Source organism: Oncorhynchus keta, unplaced genomic scaffold (genome assembly GCF_023373465.1).
Source record: "Oncorhynchus keta strain PuntledgeMale-10-30-2019 unplaced genomic scaffold, Oket_V2 Un_scaffold_5833_pilon_pilon, whole genome shotgun sequence".
Classification (NCBI taxonomy): Eukaryota; Metazoa; Chordata; class Actinopteri; order Salmoniformes; family Salmonidae; genus Oncorhynchus; species Oncorhynchus keta.
This window is the reverse complement of record NW_026290967.1, coordinates 120001-147053: the sequence shown is the minus strand read 5'-3', so window position 1 is coordinate 147053 and position 27053 is coordinate 120001. Positions and strand designations below refer to the sequence as shown.

Here is a 27053-nt window from a genome sequence, read left to right as displayed (position 1 = left end):
TATTCCAGTGGTCCGGTAAAACTCCTGGCCCTATACTAGTGGTCCGGTAAAACTCCTGGCCCTATACTAGTGGTCCGGTAAAACTCCTGGCCCTACTCCAGTGGTCCGGTAAAACTCCTGGCCCTATTCTAGTGATGATCATAATGTAATTCAGTGACTGACGTGACTGTAGCTCCCGGAGAGCCGGTGAACAGCAACGTTGAGCCGTTATCTAACGTGGATTTAATGTTCATGCTCCTCAGAACGGGCCGGTCACACTGGGAAAAGCCTTTTCATTGGTTCATTTGCAACCTTGCACAGCTTACAACCAATGAAACGGCTTCCTTTCTGACGAAGTGTCTTGTTGTTGTTGCGGTGAGCAGTGTGAACAGACTCTGAAACTGTCGTTCCCATTGGGGGATGTTGCAGGAACTGGTTAGGGACGAGTCGTGTCCCGCTGACAGAGAGGCAGTGTGAGCTGCCGGGGTTGTGTGAGTACCTGGACAGACAGGATGAGGCCTACCACACCTTCAGAGATGCACTGTGGGAGTTCCTACACAGGACCAGGACCACAGGCAGTGAGAGAACACACACACACATACACACACACACACACACACACACACACACACACACACACACACACACACACACACACACACACAATGTCACACACACACACACACACCCTCTGTCTCTCTCTGTCTCTCTCCATCTCTGTCTCTAACTGTGCTACTGTTTCTCTCTCTCGTCTGTCTCTCTGTTTCTGTCTCTCTGTCTCTCTCTGTGTCATTCTTTCTCTCTGTCTCTCTCGCTCTCTGTCTTTCTTTCTCTCTCTGTCTCTCTCCATCTCTGTCTCTCTCTGTCTCGCTCTCTGTCTTTCTTTCTCTCTCTCTTTCTTTCTCTCTGTCTGTCTCTCTCTCTGTCTGTGTTTTACAGGGTGTTTTACAGCAGGGCCCTGGTCTGCCTCAGTGGCAACGTTCAGCATTTATAAAGTTGTTAAAGTTTATGTGGGAACACACTGGTACGCCACTTACTACAAAACCCTGTTAAAGGTACGGTGACACTCCTGTTCCCTCCTTCACAGTCTCTGGAATCAGCTCAAACTACAGACAGATTTATCTACTGGGGAACAGTGGGTTAACTGAGGTGCAGTAAGTAGGACAGTAGCAGACCTACAGTATAGGGGGAGGTGCAGTAAGTAGGACAGTAGCAGACATACAGTATAGGGGGAGGTGCAGTAAGTAGGACAGTAGTAGCAGACCTACAGTATAGAGGGAGGTGCAGGAAGTAGGACAGTAGCAGACATACAGTATAGGGGAGGTGCAGTAAGTAGGACAGTAGTAGCAGACCTACAGTATAGGGGAGGTGCAGTAAGTAGGACAGTAGTAGCAGACCTACAGTATACTAGGGGGTGCAGTAAGTAGGACAGTAGGAGACATACAGTATAGGGGGAGGTGCAGTAAGTAGGACAGTAGCAGACATACAGTATAGGGGGAGGTGCAGTAAGTAGGACAGTAGTAGAAATACAGTATAGGGGAGGTGCAGTAAGTAGGACAGTAGTAGCAGACATACAGTATAGGGGGAGGTGCAGTAAGTAGGACAGTAGCAGACATACAGTATAGGGGGAGTGGTGCAGTAAGTAGGACAGTAGTAGCAGACATACAGTATAGGGGGAGGTGCAGTAAGTAGGACAGTAGTAGCAGACCTACAGTATAGAGGGAGGTGCAGGAAGTAGGACAGTAGCAGACATACAGTATAGGGGGAGGTGCAGTAAGTACAGTATAGGGGGAGGTGCAGTAAGTAGGACAGTAGTAGCAGACCTACAGTATAGGGGGAGGTGCAGTAAGTAGGACAGTAGTAGCAGACCTACAGTATAGGGGGAGGTGCAGTAAGTAGGACAGTAGCAGACATACAGTATAGGGGAGGTGCAGTAAGTAGGACAGTAGTAGCAGACCTACAGTATAGGGGGAGGTGCAGTAAGTAGGACAGTAGCAGACATACAGTATAGGGGAGGTGCAGTAAGTAGGACAGTAGCAGACATACAGTATAGGGGGAGGTGCAGTAAGTAGGACAGTAGTAGCAGACCTACAGTATAGGGGGAGGTGCAGTAAGTAGGACAGTAGCAGACATACAGTATAGGGGGAGGTGCAGTAAGTAGGACAGTAGCAGACATACAGTATAGGGGGAGGTGCAGTAAGTAGGACAGTAGCAGACATACAGTATAGGGGGAGGTGCAGTAAGTAGGACAGTAGCAGACATACAGTATAGGGGGAGGTGCAGTAAGTAGGACAGTAGTAGCAGACCTACAGTATAGGGGGAGGTGCAGTAAGTAGGACAGTAGTAGCAGACATACAGTATAGGGGGAGGTGCAGTAAGTAGAACAGTAGTAGCAGACATACAGTATAGGGGGAGGTGCAGTAAGTAGGACAGTAGCAGACATACAGTATAGGAGGAGGTGCAGTAAGTAGGACAGTAGCAGACATACAGTATAGGGGGAGGTGCAGTAAGTAGGACAGTAGTAGCAGACATACAGTATAGGGGGAGGTGCAGTAAGTCAAAACTGTTCGCTGCTCTGGCCCCCAATGGTGGAACAAACTCCTCACGACGCCAGGACAGCGGAGTCAATCACCACCTTCCGGAGACACCTGAAACCCCACCTCTTCAAGGAATACCTAGGATAGGGTAAGTATAGGGTGCAGTAAGTACTTCTCACCCCCTAAATCAGTAGAAGCAACAAGATTTAGATGCAAGTGGCTGTTCCACTGGTTGTCATAAGGTGTATGCACCAATTTGTAAGTCGCTCTGGATAAGAGCGTCTGCTAAATGACTTAAATGTAAATGTACAGTATAGAGGGAGGTGCAGGAAGTAGGACAGTAGCAGACATACAGTATAGAGGGAGGTGCAGGAAGTAGGACAGTAGCAGACATACAGTATAGGGGGAGGTGCAGTAAGTACAGTATAGGGGGAGGTGCAGTAATTAGGACAGTAGAAGCAGACCTACAGTATAGGAGGAGGTGCAATAAGTAGGACAGTAGTAACAGACCTACAGTATAGAGGGAGGTGCAGGAAGTAGGACAGTAGCAGACATACAGTATAGGGGGAGGTGCAGGTAGGACAGTAGAAGCAGACCTACAGTATAGGGGAGGTGCAGTAATTAGGACAGTAGAAGCAGACCTACAGTATAGGAGGAGGTGCAGTAAGTAGGACAGTAGTAACAGACCTACAGTATAGGGGAGGTGCAGTAAGTAGGACAGTAGCAGACATACAGTATAGGGGGAGGTGCAGTAAGTAGGACAGTAGTAGCAGACCTACAGTATAGGGGGAGGTGCAGGAAGTAGGACAGTAGTAGCAGACCTACAGTATAGGGGGAGGTGCAGTAAGTAGGACAGTAGTAGCAGACCTACAGTATAGGGGGAGGTGCAGTAAGTAGGACAGTAGTAGCAGACCTACAGTATAGGGGGAGGTGCAGTAAGTAGGACAGTAGTAACAGACCTACAGTATAGAGGGAGGTGCAGTAAGTAGGGCAGTAGCAGACATACAGTATAGGGGGAGGTGCAGGAAGTAGGACAGTAGCAGACATACAGTATAGAGGGAGGTGCAGTAAGTAGGGCAGTAGCAGACATACAGTATAGGGGGAGGTTCAGGAAGTAGGACAGTAGTAGCAGACATACAGTATAGAGGGAGGTGCAGGAAGTAGGACAGTAGTAGCAGACATACAGTATAGGGGGAGGTGCAGTAAGTACAGTATAGGGGGAGGTGCAGTAAGTAGGACATTAGAAGCAGACATACAGTATAGGGGGTGCAGTAAGTAGGACAGTAGGAGACATACAGTATAGGGGAGGTGCAGTAAGTAGGACAGTAGCAGACATACAGTATAGGGGGAGGTGCAGTAAGTAGGACAGTAGCAGACATACAGTATAGGGGGAGGTGCAGTAAGTAGGACAGTAGTAGCAGACATACAGTATAGGGGGAGGTGCAGTAAGTACAGTATAGAGGGAGGTGCAGTAAGTAGGACAGTAGCAGACATACAGTATAGGGGGAGGTGCAGTAAGTAGGACAGTAGCAGACATACAGTATAGGGGGAGGTGCAGTAAGTAGGACAGTAGTAGCAGACATACAGTATAGGGGGAGGCGCAGTAAGTAGGACAGTAGCAGACATACAGTATAGGGGAGGTGCAGTAAGTAGGACAGTAGTAGCAGACATACAGTATAGGGGGAGGTGCAGTAAGTAGGACAGTAGTAGCAGACATACAGTATAGGGGGAGGTGCAGTAAGTAGGACAGTAGTAGCAGACATACAGTATAGGGGGAGGTGCAGTAAGTAGGACAGTAGCAGACATACAGTATAGGAGGAGGTGCAGTAAGTAGGACAGTAGTAGCAGACATACAGTATAGGGGGAGGTGCAGTAAGTAGGACAGTAGTAGCAGACATACAGTATAGGGGGAGGTGCAGTAAGTAGGACAGTAGCAGACATACAGTATAGGGGGAGGTGCAGTAAGTAGGACAGTAGCAGACATACAGTATAGGGGGAGGTGCAGTAAGTAGGACAGTAGCAGACATACAGTATAGGGGAGGTGCAGTAAGTAGAACAGTAGTAGCAGACATACAGTATAGGGGGTGCAGTAAGTAGGACAGTAGTAGCAGACATACAGTATAGGGGAGGTGCAGTAAGTAGGACAGTAGCAGACATACAGTATAGGGGAAGGTGCAGTAAGTACAGTATAGAGGGAGGTGCAGTAAGTAGGACAGTAGCAGACATACAGTATAGGGGGAGGTGCAGTAAGTAGGACAGTAGCAGACATACAGTATAGGGGGAGGTGCAGTAAGTAGGACAGTAGCAGACATACAGTATAGGGGGAGGTGCAGTAAGTACAGTATAGAGGGAGGTGCAGTATGTAGCGTGGTATGGAATGTGTGGTGTAGTATGTAGCGTGGTATGTAACGTGTGGTGTAGTATGTAGGGTGGTATGGAATGTGTTTACTAGTCTTAGTCGTGGTATGCAGCGTGTGGTGTAGTATGTAGCGTGTTATGTAATGTGTTTACTAGTCTTGGTAGTGGTATGTAGCGTGTGGTGTAGTATGTAGCGTGTTATGTAATGTGTTTACTAGTCTTGGTAGTGGTATGTAGCGTGGTATGGAATGTGTTTACTAGTCTTGGTAGTGGTATGTAGCGTGTGGTGTAGTATGTAGCGTGGTATGGAATGTGTTTACTAGTCTTAGTCGTGGTATGTAGCGTGTGGTGTAGTATGTAGCGTGGTATGTAACGTGTGGTGTAGTATGTAGCGTGGTATGGAATGTGTTTACTAGTCTTGGTAGTGGTATGCAGCGCGTGGTGTAGTATGTAGCGTGTTATGTAATGTGTTTACTAGTCTTGGTAGTGGTATGTAGCGTGTGGTGTAGTATGTAGCGTGGTATGGTCTGTCTCTCTCTGTCTGTCTCTGTCTGTCTCTGTCTCTCTCTGTCTCTCTCTCTCTCTGTCTCTCTCTGTCTGTCTCTCTCTCTCTGTCTGTCTCTCTCTCTCTGTCTCTCTCTGTCTCTCTCTCTCTGTCTCTGTCTCTCTGTCTCTGTCTCTCTCTGTCTCTCTGTGTCTCTCTCTGTCTCTCTCTGTCTCTGTCTCTCTGTCTCTCTCTCTGTCTGTGTTTACTAGTCTTGGTCGTGGTATGTAGCGTGGTATGTAGAGTGGTATGTAGCGTGGTATGGAAGGTGTTTACTAGTCTTGGTCGTGGTATGGAGCGTGTTTACTAGTGCACTACTGGTTAAAAGCAATCATGGAGCTGTACCCCTCTAGTTCATTAGAACAGGACTGTTGGTTTCCTCTGTGTAATGAGAAACAGCCTGCGTCCCTAATGGAAGACTACTCCCTACATAGTACACTACTGGTTAAAAGCAAAGCACTATAACAAAAGGAAGAGGGAGCCATTTGGCACGTATCCAACAGTAGTTTAGACTGTAGAGATTCTGTTGTCTATATATATATATATATATATATATATATATATATATATATTCCCTGCTGAGTCGTGGTCAACAAGGTGATTTGCATCCAGACAGTCTTGTCTCCAGGTCCAGATGTGGCTTTTGCCTGCTTCAATGTGTCCTGGGAGGACATGGTGTTTGGGAGACAGTGCCATGTCTTTCTGACCGGACTCATCCTGGACTCCATAAGACTAGAGGACTCCAAGGACTGCACTCTCAAGATAACCAACCTGGTCTATTTCCTCTGGGTAATAAGACGATACGTCTGGGGACAGTTTCCTGGACACACAGATTAAAATGTAAACTCGATGTTGAATCTGCATTGAGCTGTTAAATCCAGGATTAGGTTTAACCTGTGTCTGGGAAACTTCCCCTTGGTTGTTGGTTCATAAGGACTATTTTAATATTATGGAGTTGATGTCCTGTTAAACTGTTTTGAGTGGTCACCTGAGGTGTCCATATTGGTTTGGTAAAGATGAGTCTCTTCGGGTGCAGCTCTCTTTCCGTCCCTGAGCCCTTCTCCCCCCCCCCCAGACAGGTCAGGTGAAGGCTGAGGACTTTGTCTCTGAGCTGCTCAGAATAATTTGTTCTGAGAGACGGGAGAAGAGCAGAGAGCAGCTGCTCCTGCAGTGGTTGGAGGTGAGCGCCTTAGGATTTCCTCTCAGCGTTTCCCCTAGAATATTGTCCAGATGGGACACAACATTCAGGGCCTCTTGAACCAAAATCTTCAATTGAAATCAATCTAGCGTGACTTCTCTCTGAGAGATGCATCTCTCCTTTCCTTGTTCCAGTTCTCCCCTCCTCAACACAGTAAGACAGACCCAGTGTCCCCCCACCTCAACACAGTAAGACAGACTACAGACCCAGTGTCCCCCCTCCTCTAGCCCAGCGCTACTCTGACTGTCTGGAGCAGCTGGACAGAGGACACTGTCGTACAGTCAGTCTGTTTCCTTAAGACGACTGACCCAGTGTCCCCCCCCCCTCACCACAGACTCAGACCCAGTGCACAGACTACAGACCCAGTGCCCCCCACCTCAGACTACACAGACTACAGACCCAGTGCCCCCCACCTCAACACAGACTACAGACCCAGTGCCCCCCACCTCAACACAGACTACAGACCCAGTGCCCCAGACTACCCCAGTGTCCCCCTCAACACAGAAGACAGACTAAGACCCAGTGTCCCCCCCCCACCTCAGTAAGACAGACTACAGACCCAGTGTCCCCCCCACCTCAACACAGTAAGACAGACTACAGACCCAGTGTCCCCCCTCCTCAACACAGTAAGACAGACTACAGACCCAGTGTCCCCCCTCCTCAACACAGTAAGACAGACTACAGACCCAGTGTCCCCCCCACCTCAACACAGTAAGACAGACTACAGACCCAGTGTCCCCCCTCCTCAACACAGTAAGACAGACTACAGACCCAGTGTCCCCCCTCCTCAACACAGTAAGACAGACTACAGACCCAGTGTCCCCCCCCACCTCAACACAGTAAGACAGACCCAGTGTCCCCCCCCCCTCCTCAACACAGTAAGACAGACTACAGACCCAGTGTCCCCCCCCCTCCTCAACACAGTAAGACAGACTACAGACCCAGTGTCCCCCCCCTCAACACAGTAAGACAGACACCCAGTGTGTCCCCCCCCCACCTCAGGAAGACATGTTGACTGACCTACACCCCCCTCAGGATCCCAGTGAAAACCAACACCCTCCTTCTGGATACAAAAGCCAACACATGTTTATTAAAAGTTAGAACGTGTTAGGATGAAGAGAGATGACAGGTGACGAAGACATTCAGGCTCCAGATTCAACGAGTGGAAAGTCATTTCGTTGTTGTCATTTGTATGTTGATTCCCTGCTGCTTTCTACATGCACAACGTTATCACAGTCTTCCTCTGCTTTCTCCTACACAATACTAGAAACAGAGAGCACCACTGGTGCAAATATTTACAGACAGACAATGTACATTCAGAGGTTTTCCTTTCTTCTTAATGCCATCTTTAAAAAATAAAAATAAATGTATATGAACAAGAAACATTTTAAATTTTTTTATTTGAAACTCTGTAGGTGAAAGTAGCCTCTCTCTCTCTTCTTCTCTCGGTGGGTACCGTTCTCCTCTCTCCGTTCTACAGCCCCGAGTCACTCAGCTGGGAGGACAGATCTTCTACGATCAGGAGGACAGGACCTCAGACCCACTGGCTCTGACCTGTCAGGGAACTGACCTGGAGTCAGGCTCACGTCACAAATAGCACCTTATTCCCTATATATATATATATATATATATATAGTGCACTCGTTTTGGCCATAGGTCTCTGGTCAACAGTAATCCCCTACATAATGAATAGGTTGCTATTTGGGATACACCCTCAGTCAGACCTGAACGGCTACAGGAAGTGGCAACAGACCGAGACACAGAACAAAACTACAACACCACCACAGTAAAACAAGATGGAGGAATCTGACCACAGAACAGACGTTATGTGAAGACACTGTAAAAAAGAGTCGTACCAGAATGCTGAAAAATAAACATGTTGCTTTGGACCTTTTTTGAAGAGTATCCTGACTGATTCAGAACTAGTCTTTCACCCCAGGGTATAACAGAACTAGCCTTTCATCCCAGGGTATAACAGAACTAGTCTTTCATCCCAGGGTATAACATCAATCAACAGGTGAACCAGAACTAGCCTTTCATCCCAGGGTATAACAGAACTAGCCTTTCATCCCAGGGTATAACAGAACTAGTCTTTCATCCCAGGGTATAACATCAATCAACAGGTGAACCAGAACTAGCCTTTCATCCCAGGGTATAACAGAACTAGCCTTTCATCCCAGGGTATAACAGAACTAGTCTTTCATCCCAGGGTATAACATCAATCAACAGGTGAACCAGAACTAGCCTTTCATCCCAGGGTATAACAGAACTAGCCTTTCATCCCAGGGTATAACAGAACTAGTCTTTCATCCCAGGGTATAACATCAATCAACAGGTGAACCAGAACTAGCCTTTCATCCCAGGGTATAACAGAACTAGCCTTTCATCCCAGGGTATAACAGAACTAGTCTTTCATCCCAGGGTATAACATCAATCAACAGGTGAACCAGAACTAGCCTTTCATCCCAGGGTATATCAGAAACATAGCCAGAACTTTCAAGGGTCAGAACAGGGGTATAACATCAATCAACAGGTGAACCAGAACTAGCCTTTCATCCCAGGGTATAACAGAACTAGCCTTTCATCCCAGGGTATAACAGAACTAGTCTTTCATCCCAGGGTATAACATCAATCAACAGGTGAACCAGAACTAGCCTTTCATCCCAGGGTATAACAGAACTAGCCTTTCATCCCAGGGTATAACATCAATCAACAGGTGAACCAGAACTAGCCTTTCATCCCAGGGTATAACAGAACTAGTCTTTCATCCCAGGGTATAACATAAATCAACAGGTGAACCAGAACTAGCCTTTCATCCCAGGGTATAACATCAATCAACAGGTGAACCAGAACTAGCCTTTCATCCCAGGGTATAACAGAACTAGTCTTTCATCCCAGGGTATAACATCAATCAACAGGTGAACCAGAACTAGCCTTTCATCCCAGGGTATAACATCAATCAACAGGTGAACCAGAACTAGCCTTTCATCCCAGGGTATAACAGAACTAGTCTTTCATCCCAGGGTATAACAGAACTAGCCTTTCATCCCAGGGTATAACATCAATCAACAGGTGAACCAGAACTAGTCTTTCATCCCAGGGTATAACAGAACTAGTCTTTCATCCCAGGGTATAACATCAATCAACAGGTGAACCAGAACTAGTCTTTCATCCCAGGGTATAACAGAACTAGTCTTTCATCCCAGGGTATAACATCAATCAACAGGTGAACCAGAACTAGCCTTTCATCCCAGGGTATAACAGAACTAGCCTTTCATCCCAGGGTATAACAGAACTAGCCTTTCATCCCAGGGTATAACATCAATCAACAGGTGAACCAGAACTAACCTTTCATCCCAGGGTATATCAGAACTAGCCTTTCATCCCAGGGTATAACAGAACTAGCCTTTCATCCCAGGGTATAACATCAATCAACAGGTGAACCAGAACTAGTCTTTCATCCCAGGGTATATCATCAATCAACAGGTGAACCAGAACTAGCCTTTCATCTCAGGGTATATCATCAATCAACAGGTGAACCAGAACTAGCCTTTCATCCCAGGGTATAACATCAATCAACAGGTGAACCAGAACTAGCCTTTCATCCCAGGGTATAACAGAACTAGCCTTTCATCCCAGGGTATACCAGAACTAGCCTTTCATCCCAGGGTATAACAGAACTAGCCTTTCATCCCAGGGTATATCAGAACTAGCCTTTCATCCCAGGGTATAACAGAACTAACCCAGGGTTTCATCCCAGGGTATAACAGAACTAGCCTTTCATCCCAGGGTATAACAGAACTAGCCTTTCATCCCAGGGTATAACAGAACTAGCCTTTCATCCCAGGGTATAACATCAATCAACAGGTGAACCAGAACTAGCCTTTCATCCCAGGGTATAACAGAACTAGCCTTTCATCCCAGGGTATAACATCAATCAACAGGTGAACCAGAACTAGCCTTTCATCCCAGGGTATAACAGAACTAGCCTTTCATCCCAGGGTATACCAGAACTAGCCTTTCATCCCAGGGTATAACAGAACTAACCTTTCATCCCAGGGTATATCAGAACTAGCCTTTCATCCCAGGGTATAACAGAACTAGCCTTTCATCCCAGGGTATAACAGAACTAGCCTTTCATCCCAGGGTATAACATCAATCAACAGGTGAACCAGAACTAGCCTTTCATCCCAGGGTATAACAGAACTAGCCTTTCATCCCAGGATATATCAGAACTAGTCTTTCATCCCAGGGTATAACAGAACTAGCCTTTCATCCCAGGGTATAACAGAACTAGCCTTTCATCCCAGGGTATATCATCAATCAACAGGTGAACCAGCACTAACCTTTCATCCCAGGATATATCATCAATCAACAGGTGAACCAGAACTAGCCTTTCATCCCAGGGTATATCATCAATCAACAGGTGAACCAGAACTAACCTTTCATCCCAGGATATATCAGAACTAGCCTTTCATCCCAGGGTATAACATAACTAGCCTTTCATCCCAGGGTATAACATCAATCAAGAGGTGAACCAGAACTAGCCTTTCACCCAGGGTATAACATCAATCAATAGGTGAACCAGAACTAACCTTTCATCCCAGGGTATATCAGAACTAGCCTTTCATCCCAGGGTATAACATCAATCAACAGGTGAACCAGAACTAGCCTTTCATCCCAGGGTATAACAGAACTAGCCTTTCATCCCAGGGTATACCAGAACTAGCCTTTCATCCCAGGGTATAACAGAACTAACCTTTCATCCCAGGGTATATCAGAACTAGCCTTTCATCCCAGGGTATAACAGAACTAGCCTTTCATCCCAGGATATATCAGAACTAGTCTTTCATCCCAGGGTATAACAGAACTAGCCTTTCATCCCAGGGTATAACATCAATCAACAGGTGAACCAGAACTAGCCTTTCATCCCAGGGTATAACAGAACTAGCCTTTCATCCCAGGATATATCCCAGAACTAGTCTTTCATCCCAGGGTATATCATCAATCAACAGGTGAACCAGCACTAACCTTTCATCCCAGGATATATCATCAATCAACAGGTGAACCAGAACTAGCCTTTCATCCCAGGGTATAACAGAACTAGCCTTTCATCCCAGGGTATATCATCAATCAACAGGTGAACCAGATACTAACCTTTCATCCCAGGATATATCAGAACTAGCCTTTCATCCCAGGGTATAACATAACTAGCCTTTCATCCCAGGGTATAACATCAATCAAGAGGTGAACCAGAACTAGCCTTTCACCCAGGGTATAACATCAATCAATAGGTGAACCAGAACTAACCTTAGGTGAACCAGAACTAACCTTTCATCCCAGGGTATATCAGAACTAGTCTTTCATCCCAGGGTATAACATCAAGAACTAACCTCATCCCAGGGTATACCAGAACTAGCCTTTCATCCCAGGGTATATCAGAACTAGCCTTTCATCCCAGGGTATAACATCAATCAACAGGTGAACCAGAACTAGCCTTTCATCCCAGGGTATAACAGAACTAGCCTTTCATCCCAGGGTATACCAGAACTAGCCTTTCATCCCAGGGTATAACAGAACTAGCCTTTCATCCCAGGGTATATCAGAACTAGCCTTTCATCCCAGGGTATATCAGAACTAGCCTTTCATCCCAGGGTATAACAGAACTAGCCTTTCATCCCAGGGTATAACAGAACTAGCCTTTCATCCCAGGGTATAACATCAATCAACAGGTGAACCAGAACTAGCCTTTCATCCCAGGGTATATCAGAACTAGCCTTTCATCCCAGGGTATAACAGAACTAGTCTTTCATCCCAGGGTATATCAGAACTAGCCTTTCATCCCAGGGTATATCAGAACTAGCCTTTCATCCCAGGGTATAACAGAACTAGCCTTTCATCCCAGGGTATATCAGAACTAGCCTTTCATCCCAGGGTATAACAGAACTAGCCTTTCATCCCAGGGTATATCAGAACTAGCCTTTCATCCCAGGGTATAACAGAACTAGCCTTTCATCCCAGGGTATAACAGAACTAGCCTTTCATCCCAGGGTATATCAGAACTAGCCTTTCATCCCAGGGTAACAGAACTAGCCTTTCATCCCAGGGTATAACATCAATCAGCAGGTGAATCAGAAGTTGCAGTAAAAGTGGTCAACAAGACGATAAAGAAACCAACCATTCATAAATTCACAGGAAACTATTAAAATAATTATTTACAGAATAACCCAATATAGTACAGGAAAAAAACGACTGCAACCCACCAGTACTTTTGGGAAGAAAAATATAACAATATTTAAATTAACTTAAAAAAAGAAACGATAGAAAAGCTATGCTCAAAAGTGGCTTTTCTTTTTGTTTAAAAACAGTCCCAGGTCTTTACAGTGTCCATGTGAGATGAGAGTTGTTGCTGTGGCAACGCGAGAAATACATATTTGTCTCGTCTGTCTTCCTTGGCGTGGTAATAGTGTCTTTCTGGATATCAGACCTGTGGAGAGAGACCAGAGTAACAGACTTACTACAGAGATACTACAAGCACCCAGACCTCTCATCAAAACACCACAGCTAGCCTGAAATACAGACCTGTTTCGTGCTAACATTCCACCTCTTGTACCTCTTGTGTCATTTGTTTGGCACGACAAGGAGATGAATGTTAACACAAAGAGACTGGTACCCAGGCTATGTCACAAACAGCAGCAGCTTGGAGAAATACAGGCTTCCATACAGTATAGATTATAGCACAGCTCTTAGCCCATATTCACATATCATCTCAGTACCAGTGCTGATCTGGGATCAGTTTTTCCCCTTTTTTAGATCATAATGAATGAGATTACAAGGGCTGGTGGGACCTGATCCTAGTTCAACCACTCCTACTCTGAGAAGCTCTGTGAATATAGGCCCTGGGCGTTGTTTAGAGAAGGTTTGAGTTGAGGTGTTGTTTAGAGAAGGAGGTTTGAGTTGAGGTGTTGTTTAGAGGAGGAGGTTTGAGTTGAGGTGTTGTTTAGAGGAGGTTTGAGTTGAGGTGTTGTTTAGAGGAGGGTTTGAGTTGAGGTGTTGTTTAGAGAAGGAGGTTTGAGTTGAGGTGGTTTGAGTTGAGGTGTAGTTTAGAGAAGGAGGTTTGAGTTGAGGTGTTGTTTAGTTTGAGTTGAGGTGTAGTTTAGAGGAGGAGGTTTGAGTTGAGGTGTTGTTTAGAGGAGGAGGTTTGAGTTGAGGTGTTGTTTAGAGGAGGAGGTTTGAGTTGAGGTGTTGTTTAGAGGAGGTTTGAGTTGAGGTGTTGTTTAGAGAAGGAGGTTTGAGTTGAGGTGGTTTGAGTTGAGGTGTAGTTTAGAGAAGGAGGTTTGAGTTGAGGTGTAGTTTAGAGGAGGAGGTTTGAGTTGAGGTGTAGTTTAGAGGAGGAGGTTTGAGGTGTTGTTTAGAGGAGGAGGTTTGAGTTGAGGTGTTGTTTAGAGGAGGAGGTTTGAGTTGAGGTGTTGTTTAGAGGAGGTTTGAGTTGAGGTGTTGTTTAGAGGAGGAGGTTTGAGTTGAGGTGTTGTTTAGAGAAGGAGGTTTGAGTTGAGGTGTTGTTTAGAGGAGGTTTGAGTTGAGGTGTTGTTTAGAGAGGAGGTTTGAGTTGAGGTGTTGTTTAGAGGAGGTTTGAGTTGAGGTGTTGTTTAGAGGAGGAGGTTTGAGTTGAGGTGTTGTTTAGAGAGGAGGTTTGAGTTGAGGTGTTGTTTAGAGGAGGAGGTTTGAGTTGAGGTGTTGTTTAGAGGAAGGAGGTTTGAGTTGAGGTGTTGTTTAGAGAAGGAGGTTTGAGTTGAGGTGTTGTTTAGAGGAGGAGGTTTGAGTTGAGGCGTTGTTTAGAGGAGGTTTGAGTTGAGGTGTTGTTTAGAGGAGGAGGTTTGAGTTGAGGTGTTGTTTAGAGGAGGAGGTTTGAGTTGAGGTGTTGTTTAGAGGAGGTTTGAGTTGAGGTGTTGTTTAGAGAAGGAGGTTTGAGTTGAGGTGTTGTTTAGAGGAGGAGGTTTGAGTTGAGGTGTTGTTTAGAGGAGGAGGTTTGAGTTGAGGTGTTGTTTAGAGGAGGAGGTTTGAGTTGAGGTGTTGTTTAGAGGAGGTTTGAGTTGAGGTGTTGTTTAGAGGAGGAGGTTTGAGTTGAGGTGTTGTTTAGAGGAGGAGGTTTGAGTTGAGGTGTTGTTTAGAGGAGGAGGTTTGAGTTGAGGTGTTGTTTAGAGGAGGTTTGAGTTGAGGTGTTGTTTAGAGGAGGTTTGAGTTGAGGTGTTGTTTAGAGGAGGAGGTTTGAGTTGAGGTGTTGTTTAGAGGAGGTTTGAGTTGAGGTGTTGTTTAGAGGAGGTTTGAGTTGAGGTGTTGTTTAGAGGAGGTTTGAGTTGAGGTGTTGTTTAGAGGAGGTTTGAGTTGAGGTGTTGTTTAGAGGAGGTTTGAGTTGAGGCGTTGTTTAGAGGAGGAGGTTTGAGTTGAGGTGTTGCTCCACTTACTCCAAGCAGGGTCCCAGTCAGGAATCACACTATAGTGGAAGGGCCTATGATCTGAGCTACTTTCTGTAGATGAATGGAGGGAAGGAGAGAGGGGGGGAAGCCAGGGTTACAGATGTGTTATGAGGAATTTTACAAGTATTGATCAAGTCAGCAGGGTTATTGATCATGTCAGCAGGGTTATTGATCATGTCAGCAGGGTTTTGCACAAAGCCAAGCTCATACAGGTGACATTTAATCAATCAATTAAATTATAGTTAACACAAATCAATAGTATATATCACATTCCATTACAGACTAACTATCAACCATTCTTCCATGACTGCAGAATGCAGGGATCGTCACGCATCACAAATCAGACCTGCATTAAACTGAACTGGTGTTGTAGCGCTGGGCTGGAGAAAAACCCTGCACACACTGCATCTCTCCAGGACCAAGGCCACTAAACTGTAACCTGTGAATCCACCCGTGACCATTACGTTCACTTACGGCTGAAATGTACTGGCTGCTGTAGCGCGGCTTGTCTTTGGGGAGGCTGGGGGAGGTCACGGCGTCGGACGGGGGACGGCAGGGGAACGAGGGATCCTCAGATAAACTGGCCTCAGGGAGGTGGCTGGACACACAGCCACTGTCTGAACCACTGGAGCCGCTGCCGGACAGACAGTGGGACGATGAACCTGAGCTCTCTGTAGCTGTGGAGGGAGGGGAGGAGAAGGAGGGGGGGAGGGAGGGAGGGAGGAGGGAGGGGAGGGAGGGGAGAGGGGAGGGAGGGAGGGGGAGGGAGGGGGGGGGAGGGAGGGAGGGAGGGGAGGGAGGGATGGAGGGAGGGGATGGAGGGGGGAGGGAGGAGGGGAGGGAGGGAGAGAGGGGGGTGGGGAGGGAGGGAGGGAGGGAGGGAGGGAGGGGAGGGAGGGAGGGGGGAGGGGGAGGAGGAGGGGAGGGAGGAGGGGAGGGGAGGGAGGGGGAGGAGGGGAGGGAGGAGGGAGGGGAGGGAGGGAGGGAGGGAGGGAGGGAGGGAGGGGAGGAGAGGGAGGGAGGAGGGAGAGGGGAGGGAGGAGGGAGGGAGGAGGGAGGGAGGGGAGGAGGGGAAGGGAGGAGGAGAGGGGAGAGGGGGAGGGAGGGAGGGAGAGGGGGAGAGGGAGGGGGGAGGGAGGGAGGGAGGGAGGGGAGGGGGGAGAGGGGGAGGGGGGGGAGAGAAACAGAAGGAGGAAGGGGGAGGGGAGGAGGGAGGGAGAGAGAGGGCGGGAGGAGGGGAGGGAGAGGGGAGAAGGGAGAGAAGGAGGAAGGGAGGGGGGAGGGAGGGAGAGACAGAGGGGGGAGGGAGGGAGGGAGAGACAGAGGGAGGAGAGGAGTTGATCAACACTGATAGGTGGGTTTGGTTGGTACAGTAACTAAAACAAACTATATTAATCTTTAACTTCCAATCTGTAGAAACTATGGGATTAGAATGGTTCATAACGCAGGGAAACATCACAGAACAGTTGAAATAGATAAATATATAATAGATAAATATATATAAATATATAATAGATAAATATAGATAAATATATAATAGATAAATATATATAAATATATAATAGATAAATATATAAAAATATATAATAGATAAATATATATAAATATATAATAGATAAATATATATAAATATATAATAGATAAATATATATAAATATATAATAGATAAATATATAATAGATAAATATATATAAATATATAATAGATAAATATATATAAATATATAATAGATAAATATATAATAGATAAATATATATAAATATATAATAGATAAATATATATAAATATATAATAGATAAATATATAATAGATATGTAAATCATAAGAGATTTAAGGAGATAGATGGGATGGACAGAGAGTCACTGATATACTGATGATCTATACAGTATGTAGTCATGGAGGGATGATCTATACAGTATGTAGTCATGGAGGGATGATCTATATAGTATGTAGTCATGGAGGGATGATCTATACAGTATGTAGTCATGGAGGGATGATCTATACAGTATGTAGTCATGGAGGGATGATCTATACAGTATGTAGTCATGGAGGGATGATCTATACAGTATGTAGTCATGGAGGGATGATCTATATAGATCTGATCTACAGTATGTAGTCATGGAGGGATGATCTATACAGTATGTAGTCATGGAGGGATGATCTATACAGTATGTAGTCATGGAGGGATGATCTATACAGTATGTAGTCATGGATGGATGATCTATACAGTATGTAGTCATGGAGGGAGGATCTATACAGTATGTAGTCATGGAGGGATGATCTATACAGTATGTAGTCATGGAGGGATGATCTATACAGTATGTAGTCATGGAGGGATGATCTATACAGTATGGAGGGATGATCTATACAGTATGTAGTCATGGAGGGAGGATCTATACAGTATGTAGTCATGGAGGGATGATCTATACAGTATGTAGTCATGGAGGGATGATCTATACAGTATGTAGTCATGGAGGATGATCTATACAGTATGTAGTCATGGAGGGATGATCTATACAGTATGTAGTCATGGAGGGATGATCTATACAGTATGTAGTCATGGATGGATGATCTATACAGTATGTAGTCATGGAGGGATGATCTATATAGTATGGAGGGATGATCTATTCAGTATGTAGTCATGGAGGGATGATCTATACAGTATGTAGTCATGGAGGGATGATCTATATAGTATGGAGGGATGATCTATTCAGTATGGTCATGGAGGGATGATCTATACAGTATGTAGTCATGGAGGGATGATCTATACAGTATGTAGTCATGGAGGGATGATCTATACAGTATGGAGGGATGATCTATACAGGGAGGGATGATCTATACAGTATGGAGGGATGATCTATACAGTATGGAGGGATGATCTATACAGTATGGATGATCTATACAGTATGGAGGGATGATCTATACAGTATGTAGTCATGGAGGGATGATCTATATAGTATGGAGGGATGATCTATTCAGTATGTAGTCATGGAGGGATGATCTATACAGTATGGAGGGATGATCTATACAGTATGTAGTCATGGAGGGATGATCTATATAGTATGGAGGGATGATCTATTCAGTATGTAGTCATGGAGGGATGATCTATACAGTATGTAGTCATGGAGGGATGATCTATATAGTATGGAGGGATGATCTATTCAGTATGTAGTCATGGAGGGATGATCTATACAGTATGTAGTCATGGAGGGATGATCTATATAGTATGGAGGGATATGTATGGAGGGATGATCTATACAGTATGGAGGGATGATCTATACAGTATGGAGGGATGATCTATACAGTATGGAGGGATGATCTATACAGTATGGAGGGATGATCTATACAGTATGGAGGGATGATCTATACAGTATGTAGTCATGGAGGGATGATCTATACAGTATGGAGGGATGATCTATACAGTATGTAGTCATGGAGGGATGATCTATACAGTATGGAGGGATGATCTATACAGTATGTAGTCATGGAGGGATGATCTATACAGTATGGAGGGATGATCTATACAGTATGTAGTCATGGAGGGATGATCTATACAGTATGGAGGGATGATCTATACAGTATGTAGTCATGGAGGGATGATCTATACAGTATGGAGGGATGATCTATACAGTATGTAGTCATGGAGGGATGATCTATACAGTATGTAGTCATGGAGGGATGATCTATACAGTATGTAGTCATGGAGGGATGATCTATACAGTATGTAGTCATGGAGGGATGATCTATACAGTATGTAGTCATGGAGGGATGATCTATACAGTATGTAGTCATGGAGGGATGATCTATACAGTATGTAGTCATGGAGGGATGATCTATACAGTATGTAGTCATGGAGGGATGATCTATACAGTATGTAGTCATGGAGGGATGATCTATACAGTATGGAGGGATGATCTATACAGTATGGAGGGATGATCTATACAGTATGTAGTCATGGAGGGATGATCTATACAGTATGGAGGGATGATCTATACAGTATGGAGGGATGATCTATACAGTATGTAGTCATGGAGGGATGATCTATACAGTATGGAGGGATGATCTATACAGTATGTAGTCATGGAGGGATGATCTATACAGTATGTAGTCATGGAGGGATGATCTATACAGTATGGAGGGATGATCTATATAGTATGTAGTCATGGAGGGATGATCTATACAGTATGGAGGGATGATCTATACAGTATGTAGTCATGGAGGGATGATCTATACAGTATGTAGTCATGGAGGGATGATCTATACAGTATGTACTCATGGAGGGATGATCTATACAGTATGTAGTCATGGAGGGATGATCTATACAGTATGTACTCATGGAGGGATGATCTATACAGTATGTAGTCATGGAGGGATGATCTATACAGTATGGAGGGATGATCTATACAGTATGTAGTCATGGAGGGATGATCTATACAGTATGTAGTCATGGAGGGATGATCTATACAGTATGTACTCATGGAGGGATGATCTATACAGTATGTAGTCATGGAGGGATGATCTATACAGTATGGAGGGAGGATCTATACAGTATGTACTCATGGAGGGATGATCTATACAGTATGGAGGGATGATCTATACAGTATGGAGGGATGATCTATACAGTATGGAGGGATGATCTATACAGTATGTAGTCATGGAGGGATGATCTATACAGTATGTAGTCATGGAGGGATGATCTATACAGTATGGAGGGAGGATCTATACAGTATGTACTCATGGAGGGATGATCTATACAGTATGTAGTCATGGAGGGATGATCTATACAGTATGTAGTCATGGAGGGATGATATATACAGTATGTACTCATGGAGGGATGATCTATACAGTATGTAGTCATGGAGGGAGGATCTATACAGTATGGAGGGATGATCTATACAGTATGTAGTCATGGAGGGATGATCTATACAGTATGTACTCATGGAGGGATGATCTATACAGTATGTAGTCATGGAGGGATGATCTATACAGTATGTAGTCATGGAGGGATGATCTATACAGTATGTAGTCATGGAGGGATGATCTATACAGTATGTAGTCATGGAGGGATGATCTATACAGTATGTAGTCATGGAGGGATGATCTATACAGTATGTAGTCATGGAGGGATGATCTATACAGTATGTAGTAATGGAGGGATGATCTATACAGTATGTAGTCATGGAGGGATGATCTATACAGTATGTAGTCATGGAGGGATGATCTATACAGTATGTACTCATGGAGGGATGATCTATACAGTATGGAGGGATGATCTATATAGTATGTACTCATGGAGGGATGATCTATACAGTATGTAGTCATGGAGGGATGATCTATACAGTATGGAGGGATGATCTATATAGTATGTACTCATGGAGGGATGATCTATACAGTATGTAGTCATGGAGGGATGATCTATACAGTATGTAGTCATGGAGGGATGATCTATACAGTATGGAGGGATGATCTATACAGTATGTAGTCATGGAGGGATGATCTATACAGTATGTACTCATGGAGGGATGATCTATACAGTATGGAGGGATGATCTATATAGTATGTACTCATGGAGGGATGATCTATACAGTATGTAGTCATGGAGGGATGATCTATACAGTATGGAGGGATGATCTATATAGTATGTACTCATGGAGGGATGATCTATACAGTATGTAGTCATGGAGGGATGATCTATACAGTATGTAGTAATGGAGGGATGATCTATACAGTATGTAGTCATGGAGGGATGATCTATACAGTATGGAGGGATGATCTATACAGTATGTACTCATGGAGGGAGGATCTATACAGTATGGAGGGATGATCTATACAGTATGTAGTCATGGAGGGATGATCTATACAGTATGTAGTCATGGAGGGATGATCTATACAGTATGTACTCATGGAGGGATGATCTATACAGTATGGAGGGATGATCTATACAGTATGTAGTCATGGAGGGATGATCTATACAGTATGTACTCATGGAGGGATGATCTATACAGTATGGAGGGATGATCTATACAATATGTAGTCATGGAGGGATGATCTATACAGTATGTAGTCATGGAGGGATGATCTATACAGTATGGAGGGATGATCTATACAGTATGTAGTCATGGAGGGATGATCTATACAGTATGGAGGGATGATCTATACAGTATGGAGGGATGATCTATACAGTATGTAGTCATGGAGGGATGATCTATACAGTATGGAGGGATGATCTATACAGTATGTAGGGATGATATATACAGTATGGAGGGATGATATATACAGTATGGAGGGATGATCTATACAGTATGGAGGGATGATCTATACAGTATGTACTCATGGAGGGATGATCTATACAGTATGTACTCATGGAGGGATGATCTATACAGTATGGAGGGATGATCTATACAGTATGTAGGGATGATCTATACAGTATGGAGGGATGATCTATACAGTATGGAGGGATGATCTATACAGTATGGAGGGATGATCTATACAGTATGTACTCATGGAGGGATGATCTATACAGTATGTACTCATGGAGGGATGATCTATACAGTATGGAGGGATGATCTATACAGTATGTAGTCATGGAGGGATGATCTATACAGTATGGAGGGATGATCTATACAGTATGTACTCATGGAGGGATGATCTATACAGTATGTACTCATGGAGGGATGATCTATACAGTATGGAGGGATGATCTATACAGTATGTAGTCATGGAGGGATGATCTATACAGTATGTACTCATGGAGGGAGGATCTATACAGTATGGAGGGATGATCTATACAGTATGTAGTCATGGAGGGATGATCTATACAGTATGTACTCATGGAGGGAGGATCTATACAGTATGGAGGGATGATCTATACAGTATGTAGTCATGGAGGGATGATCTATACAGTATGTAGTCATGGAGGGATGATCTATACAGTATGTAGTCATGGAGGGATGATCTATACAGTATGTAGTCATGGAGGGATGATCTATACAGTATGTAGTCATGGAGGGATGATCTATACAGTATGGAGGGATGATCTATACAGTATGTAGTCATGGAGGGATGATCTATACAGTATGGAGGGATGATCTATACAGTATGGAGGGATGATCTATTCAGTATGTAGTCATGGAGGGATGATCTATACAGTATGTAGTCATGGAGGGATGATCTATACAGTATGTAGTAATGGAGGGATGATCTATACAGTATGTAGTCATGGAGGGAGGATCTATACAGTATGGAGGGATGATCTATACAGTATGTAGTCATGGAGGGATGATCTATACAGTATGTACTCATGGAGGGATGATATATACAGTATGGAGGGATGATCTATATAGTATGTACTCATGGAGGGATGATATATACAGTATGGAGGGATGATCTATACAGTATGTACTCATGGAGGGATGATCTATACAGTATGTACTCATGGAGGGAGGATCTATACAGTATGGAGGGATGATCTATACAGTATGTAGTCATGGAGGGATGATCTATACAGTATGTAGTCATGGAGGGATGATCTATACAGTATGTAGTCATGGAGGGATGATCTATACAGTATGGAGGGATGATCTATACAGTATGTAGTCATGGAGGGATGATCTATACAGTATGTAGTCATGGAGGGATGATCTATACAGTATGTAGTCATGGAGGGATGATCTATACAGTATGGAGGGATGATCTATACAGTATGGAGGGATGATCTATACAGTATGGAGGGATGATCTATACAGTATGGAGGGATGATCTATACAGTATGGAGGGATGATCTATACAGTATGGAGGGATGATCTATACAGTATGGAGGGATGATCTATACAGTATGTAGTCATGGAGGGATGATCTATACAGTATGTAGTCATGGAGGGAGGATCTATACAGTATGGAGGGATGATCTATACAGTATGTAGTCATGGAGGGATGATCTATACAGTATGTAGTCATGGAGGGATGATCTATACAGTATGTAGTCATGGAGGGATGATCTATACAGTATGGAGGGATGATCTATACAGTATGGAGGGATGATCTATACAGTATGGAGGGATGATCTATACAGTATGGAGGGATGATCTATACAGTATGGAGGGATGATCTATACAGTATGGAGGGATGATCTATACAGTATGGAGGGATGATCTATACAGTATGGAGGGATGATCTATACAGTATGTAGTCATGGAGGGATGATCTATACAGTATGTAGTCATGGAGGGAGGATCTATACAGTATGTACTCATGGATGGCTGGCTGCTGGTCTCGTGCTCCATCTCGTCCTCCTCCATACACGGGCTGATGAAGGGCCTCTCTCCCCCGGGCAGCAGGGCCTGGCTGTGGCTGCTGTACATGTGCAGGTTGAGGGGCCCCAGGAGAGTGCAGGAGCCAGACGCAGCAGGGGCCCCTCCACCAGACCCCCCGTTACTCGGCGCTGTCCGCTTGAAAGGGTTGGAGTGGTCGAACAGGGACACGGCAATGGAGGCTCGAGTTCTGGCACCTGGGGGACAGGACGGGGACAGCTTTGGTTTAGTGGTTATTGATCAGTGTACTAGACAGTGGTTTAGTGGTTATTGATCAGTGTACTAGACAGTGGTTTAGTGGTTATTGATCAGTGTAATAGACAGTGGTTTAGTTTAGTGGTTATTGATCAGTGTACTAGACAGTGGTTTAGTGGTTATTGATCAGTGTACTAGACAGTGGTTTAGTGGTTATTGATCAGTGTACTAGACAGTGGTTTAGTTTAGTGGTTATTGATCAGTGTACTAGACAGTGGTTTAGTGGTTATTGATCAGTGTACTAGACAGTGGTTTAGTGGTTATTGATCAGTGTACTAGACAGTGGTTTAGTTTATTGATCAGTGTACTAGACAGTGTACTAGACAGCTTTGGTTTAGTGGTTATTGATCAGTGTACTAGACAGTGGTTTAGTTTAGTGGTTATTGATCAGTGTACTAGACAGTGGTTTAGTGGTTATTGATCTGTGTACTAGACAGTGGTTTAGTGGTTATTGATCAGTGTACTAGACAGTGGTTTAGTTTAGTGGTTATTGATCAGTGTACTAGACAGGTTTGGTTTAGTGGTTATTGATCAGTGTAATAGACAGTGGTTTAGTGGTTATTGATCAGTGTAATAGACAGTGGTTTAGTGGTTATTGATCAGTGTACTAGACAGTGGTTTAGTTTAGTGTTATTGATCAGTGTAATAGACAGTGGTTTAGTGGTTATTGATCAGTGTACTAGACAGTGGTTTAGTGGTTATTGATCAGTGTACTAGACAGTGGTTTAGTGGTTATTGATCAGTGTACTAGACAGTGGTTTAGTGGTTATTGATCAGTGTACTAGACAGTGGTTTAGTGGTTATTGATCAGTGTAATAGACAGTGGTTTAGTGGTTATTGATCAGTGTACTAGACAGTGGTTTAGTTTAGTGGTTATTGATCAGTGTAATAGACAGTGGTTTAGTTTAGTGGTTATTGATCAGTGTACTAGACAGTGGTTTAGTGGTTATTGATCAGTGTACTAGACAGTGGTTTAGTGGTTATTGATCAGTGTAATAGACAGTGGTTTAGTGGTTATTGATCAGTGTACTAGACAGTGGTTTAGTTTAGTGGTTATTGATCAGTGTAATAGACAGTGGTTTAGTTTAGTGGTTATTGATCAGTGTACTAGACAGTGGTTTAGTGGTTATTGATCAGTGTACTAGACAGTGGTTTAGTGGTTATTGATCAGTGTACTAGACAGTGGTTTAGTGGTTATTGATCAGTGTACTAGACAGTGGTTTAGTGGTTATTGATCAGTGTAATAGACAGTGGTTTAGTGGTTATTGATCAGTGTAATAGACAGTGGTTTAGTGGTTATTGATCAGTGTACTAGACAGTGGTTTAGTTTAGTGGTTATTGATCAGTGTAATAGACAGTGGTTTAGTTTAGTGGTTATTGATCAGTGTACTAGACAGTGGTTTAGTGGTTATTGATCAGTGTACTAGACAGTGGTTTAGTGGTTATTGATCAGTGTACTAGACAGTGGTTTAGTTTAGTGGTTATTGATCAGTGTAATAGACAGTGGTTTAGTTTAGTGGTTATTGATCAGTGTACTAGACAGTGGTTTAGTGGTTATTGATCAGTGTACTAGACAGTGGTTTAGTGGTTATTGATCAGTGTTAGACAGTTTTAGATCAGTGTACTAGACAGTGGTTTAGTTTAGTGGTTATTGATCAGTGTACTAGACAGTGGTTTGGTTTAGTGGTTATTGATCAGTGTACTAGACAGTGGTTTAGTGGTTATTGATCAGTGTACTAGACAGTGGTTTAGTGGTTATTGATCAGTGTACTAGACAGTGGTTTTGAGTTTAGTGGTTATTGATCAGTGTACTAGACAGTGGTTTAGTTTAGGTTATTGATCAGTGTACTAGACAGTGGTTTAGTGGTTATTGATCAGTGTACTAGACAGTGGTTTAGTGGTTATTGATCAGTGTACTAGACAGTGGTTTAGTGGTTATTGATGTGTTAGACAGTGGTTTAGATCAGTGTACTAGACAGTGGTTTAGTGGTTATTGATCAGTGTACTAGACAGTGGTTTAGTGGTTATTGATCAGTGTACTAGACAGTGGTTTAGTGGTTATTGATCATTGTAATAGACAGTGGTTTAGTGGTTATTGATCAGTGTACTAGACAGTGGTTTAGTTTAGGTTATTGTCAGTGGTTTAGTGGTTATTGATCAGTGTAATAGACAGTGGTTTAGTGGTTATTGATCAGTGTACTAGACAGTGGTTTAGTGGTTATTGATCAGTGTACTAGACAGTGGTTTAGTTTAGTGGTTATTGATCAGTGTACTAGACAGTGGTTTAGTGGTTATTGATCAGTGTACTAGACAGTGGTTTAGTTTAGTGGTTATTGATCAGTGTACTAGACAGTGGTTTAGTGGTTATTGATCAGTGTACTAGACAGTGGTTTAGTGGTTATTGATCAGTGTACTAGACAGTGGTTTAGTGGTTATTGATCAGTGTACTAGACAGTGGTTTAGTTTAGTGGTTATTGATCAGTGTACTAGACAGTGGTTTAGTGGTTATTGATCAGTGTACTAGACAGTGGTTTAGTGGTTATTGATCAGTGTACTAGACAGTGGTTTAGTGGTTATTGATCAGTGTACTAGACAGTGGTTTAGTGGTTATTGATCAGTGTACTAGACAGTGGTTTAGTGGTTATTGATCAGTGTACTAGACAGTGGTTTAGTGGTTATTGATCAGTGGTTTTAGTTTAGGTTATTGATTGTACTCAGTGGTTTAGTATTGATCAGTACTAGACAGTGGTTTAGTGGTTATTGATCAGTGTACTAGACAGTGGTTTAGTGGTTATTGATCAGTGTACTAGACAGTGGTTTAGTGGTTATTGATCAGTGTACTAGACAGTGGTTTAGTGGTTATTGATCAGTGTACTAGACAGTGGTTTAGTGGTTATTGATCAGTGTACTAGACAGTGGTTATTGATCAGTGTACTAGTGGTTTAGTGGTTATTGATCAGTGTAATCAGTTTAGTGGTTATTGATCAGTGTAATAGACAGTGGTTTAGTGGTTATTGATCAGTGTAATAGACAGTGGTTTAGTTTAGTGGTTATTGATCAGTGTACTAGACAGTGGTTTAGTGGTTATTGATCAGTGTACTAGACAGTGGTTTAGTGGTTATTGATCAGTGTACTAGACAGTGGTTTAGTTTAGTGGTTATTGATCAGTGTAATAGACAGTGGTTTAGTTTAGTGGTTATTGATCAGTGTAATAGACAGTGGTTTAGTGGTTATTGATCAGTGTAATAGACAGTGGTTTAGTTTAGTGGTTATTGATCAGTGTACTAGACAGTGGTTTAGTTTAGTGGTTATTGATCAGTGTAATAGACAGTGGTTTAGTTTAGTGGTTATTGATCAGTGTACTAGACAGTGGTTTAGTGGTTATTGATCAGTGTA

The 27053-nt window shown here is 43.7% G+C and overlaps 1 protein-coding gene, 2 long non-coding RNA genes and 1 pseudogene across 100 annotated transcripts; 2 read left to right on the top strand and 2 right to left on the bottom strand.

Annotated features, from left to right (window-relative positions):
- The first annotated feature begins 1348 nt into the window (after window positions 1-1348).
- Window positions 1349-8226, top strand: LOC127929219 (BTB/POZ domain-containing protein KCTD19-like). Of its 49 annotated transcripts, none has more exons than XR_008133946.1 (7): window positions 1349-1479; window positions 1522-1567; window positions 3579-3621; window positions 4384-4472; window positions 4689-6207; window positions 6494-6598; window positions 8097-8226. XR_008133946.1 is itself a non-coding variant. In XM_052517117.1 (6 exons), exons 4-6 carry the CDS (start codon window positions 6091-6093, stop codon window positions 8211-8213), a joined length of 339 nt encoding a protein of 112 aa, XP_052373077.1. In that variant the 5' UTR covers window positions 1562-1658; window positions 3579-3621; window positions 3911-3956; window positions 4801-6090; the 3' UTR covers window positions 8214-8226. The 49 variants fall into 49 exon arrangements, 28 of the variants coding, with proteins under 28 accessions (XP_052373079.1, XP_052373075.1, XP_052373077.1 ...); XR_008133944.1 differs by lacking the exon at window positions 3579-3621 and adding an exon at window positions 3493-3535; XR_008133953.1 differs by lacking the exons at window positions 1522-1567; window positions 3579-3621 and adding exons at window positions 2303-2348; window positions 2883-2925 and having other exon boundaries at window positions 1391-1436.
- On the bottom strand, window positions 7678-11910 carry LOC118383569 (uncharacterized). 4 transcript variants are annotated; one of them, XR_008133955.1, is made up of 5 exons: window positions 11774-11910; window positions 11376-11491; window positions 10664-11288; window positions 9965-10330; window positions 7678-9073 (listed from the first exon to the last, which is right to left on the bottom strand). It is a non-coding gene; the product is annotated as an uncharacterized LOC118383569 (long non-coding RNA). The 4 variants fall into 4 exon arrangements; XR_008133958.1 differs by having other exon boundaries at window positions 9965-10070; XR_008133956.1 differs by having other exon boundaries at window positions 9965-10022.
- LOC127929222 (uncharacterized) lies at window positions 8535-12532 on the top strand. Of its 47 annotated transcripts, none has more exons than XR_008133980.1 (9): window positions 8908-9057; window positions 9256-9582; window positions 9689-10198; window positions 10484-10560; window positions 10783-10946; window positions 10995-11042; window positions 11273-11523; window positions 11864-11910; window positions 12349-12532. It is a non-coding gene; the product is annotated as an uncharacterized LOC127929222 (long non-coding RNA). The 47 variants fall into 47 exon arrangements; XR_008133982.1 differs by having other exon boundaries at window positions 10995-11195; XR_008133989.1 differs by lacking the exons at window positions 10783-10946; window positions 10995-11042; window positions 11273-11523 and adding an exon at window positions 11043-11272 and having other exon boundaries at window positions 9689-9948; window positions 10103-10198.
- Window positions 12533-12813: 281 nt separating this feature from the next.
- LOC127929221 (puratrophin-1-like) overlaps window positions 12814-27053 on the bottom strand; it is a 99474-nt pseudogene continuing 85234 nt past the window's right edge.

Coding starts and splice junctions, on each gene's coding strand:
- LOC127929219 (XM_052517119.1), top strand. CDS start 6,091: ATGGTGTTTGGGAGACAGTGCCATGTCTTTCTGACCGGACTCATCCTG. Junction 6,208..6,493: donor ACCTGGTCTATTTCCTCTGG/GTAATAAGACGA, acceptor CCCCCCCCCCAG/ACAGGTCAGGTGAAGGCTGA. Junction 6,599..8,096: donor TGCTCCTGCAGTGGTTGGAG/GTGAGCGCCTTA, acceptor TCCGTTCTACAG/CCCCGAGTCACTCAGCTGGG.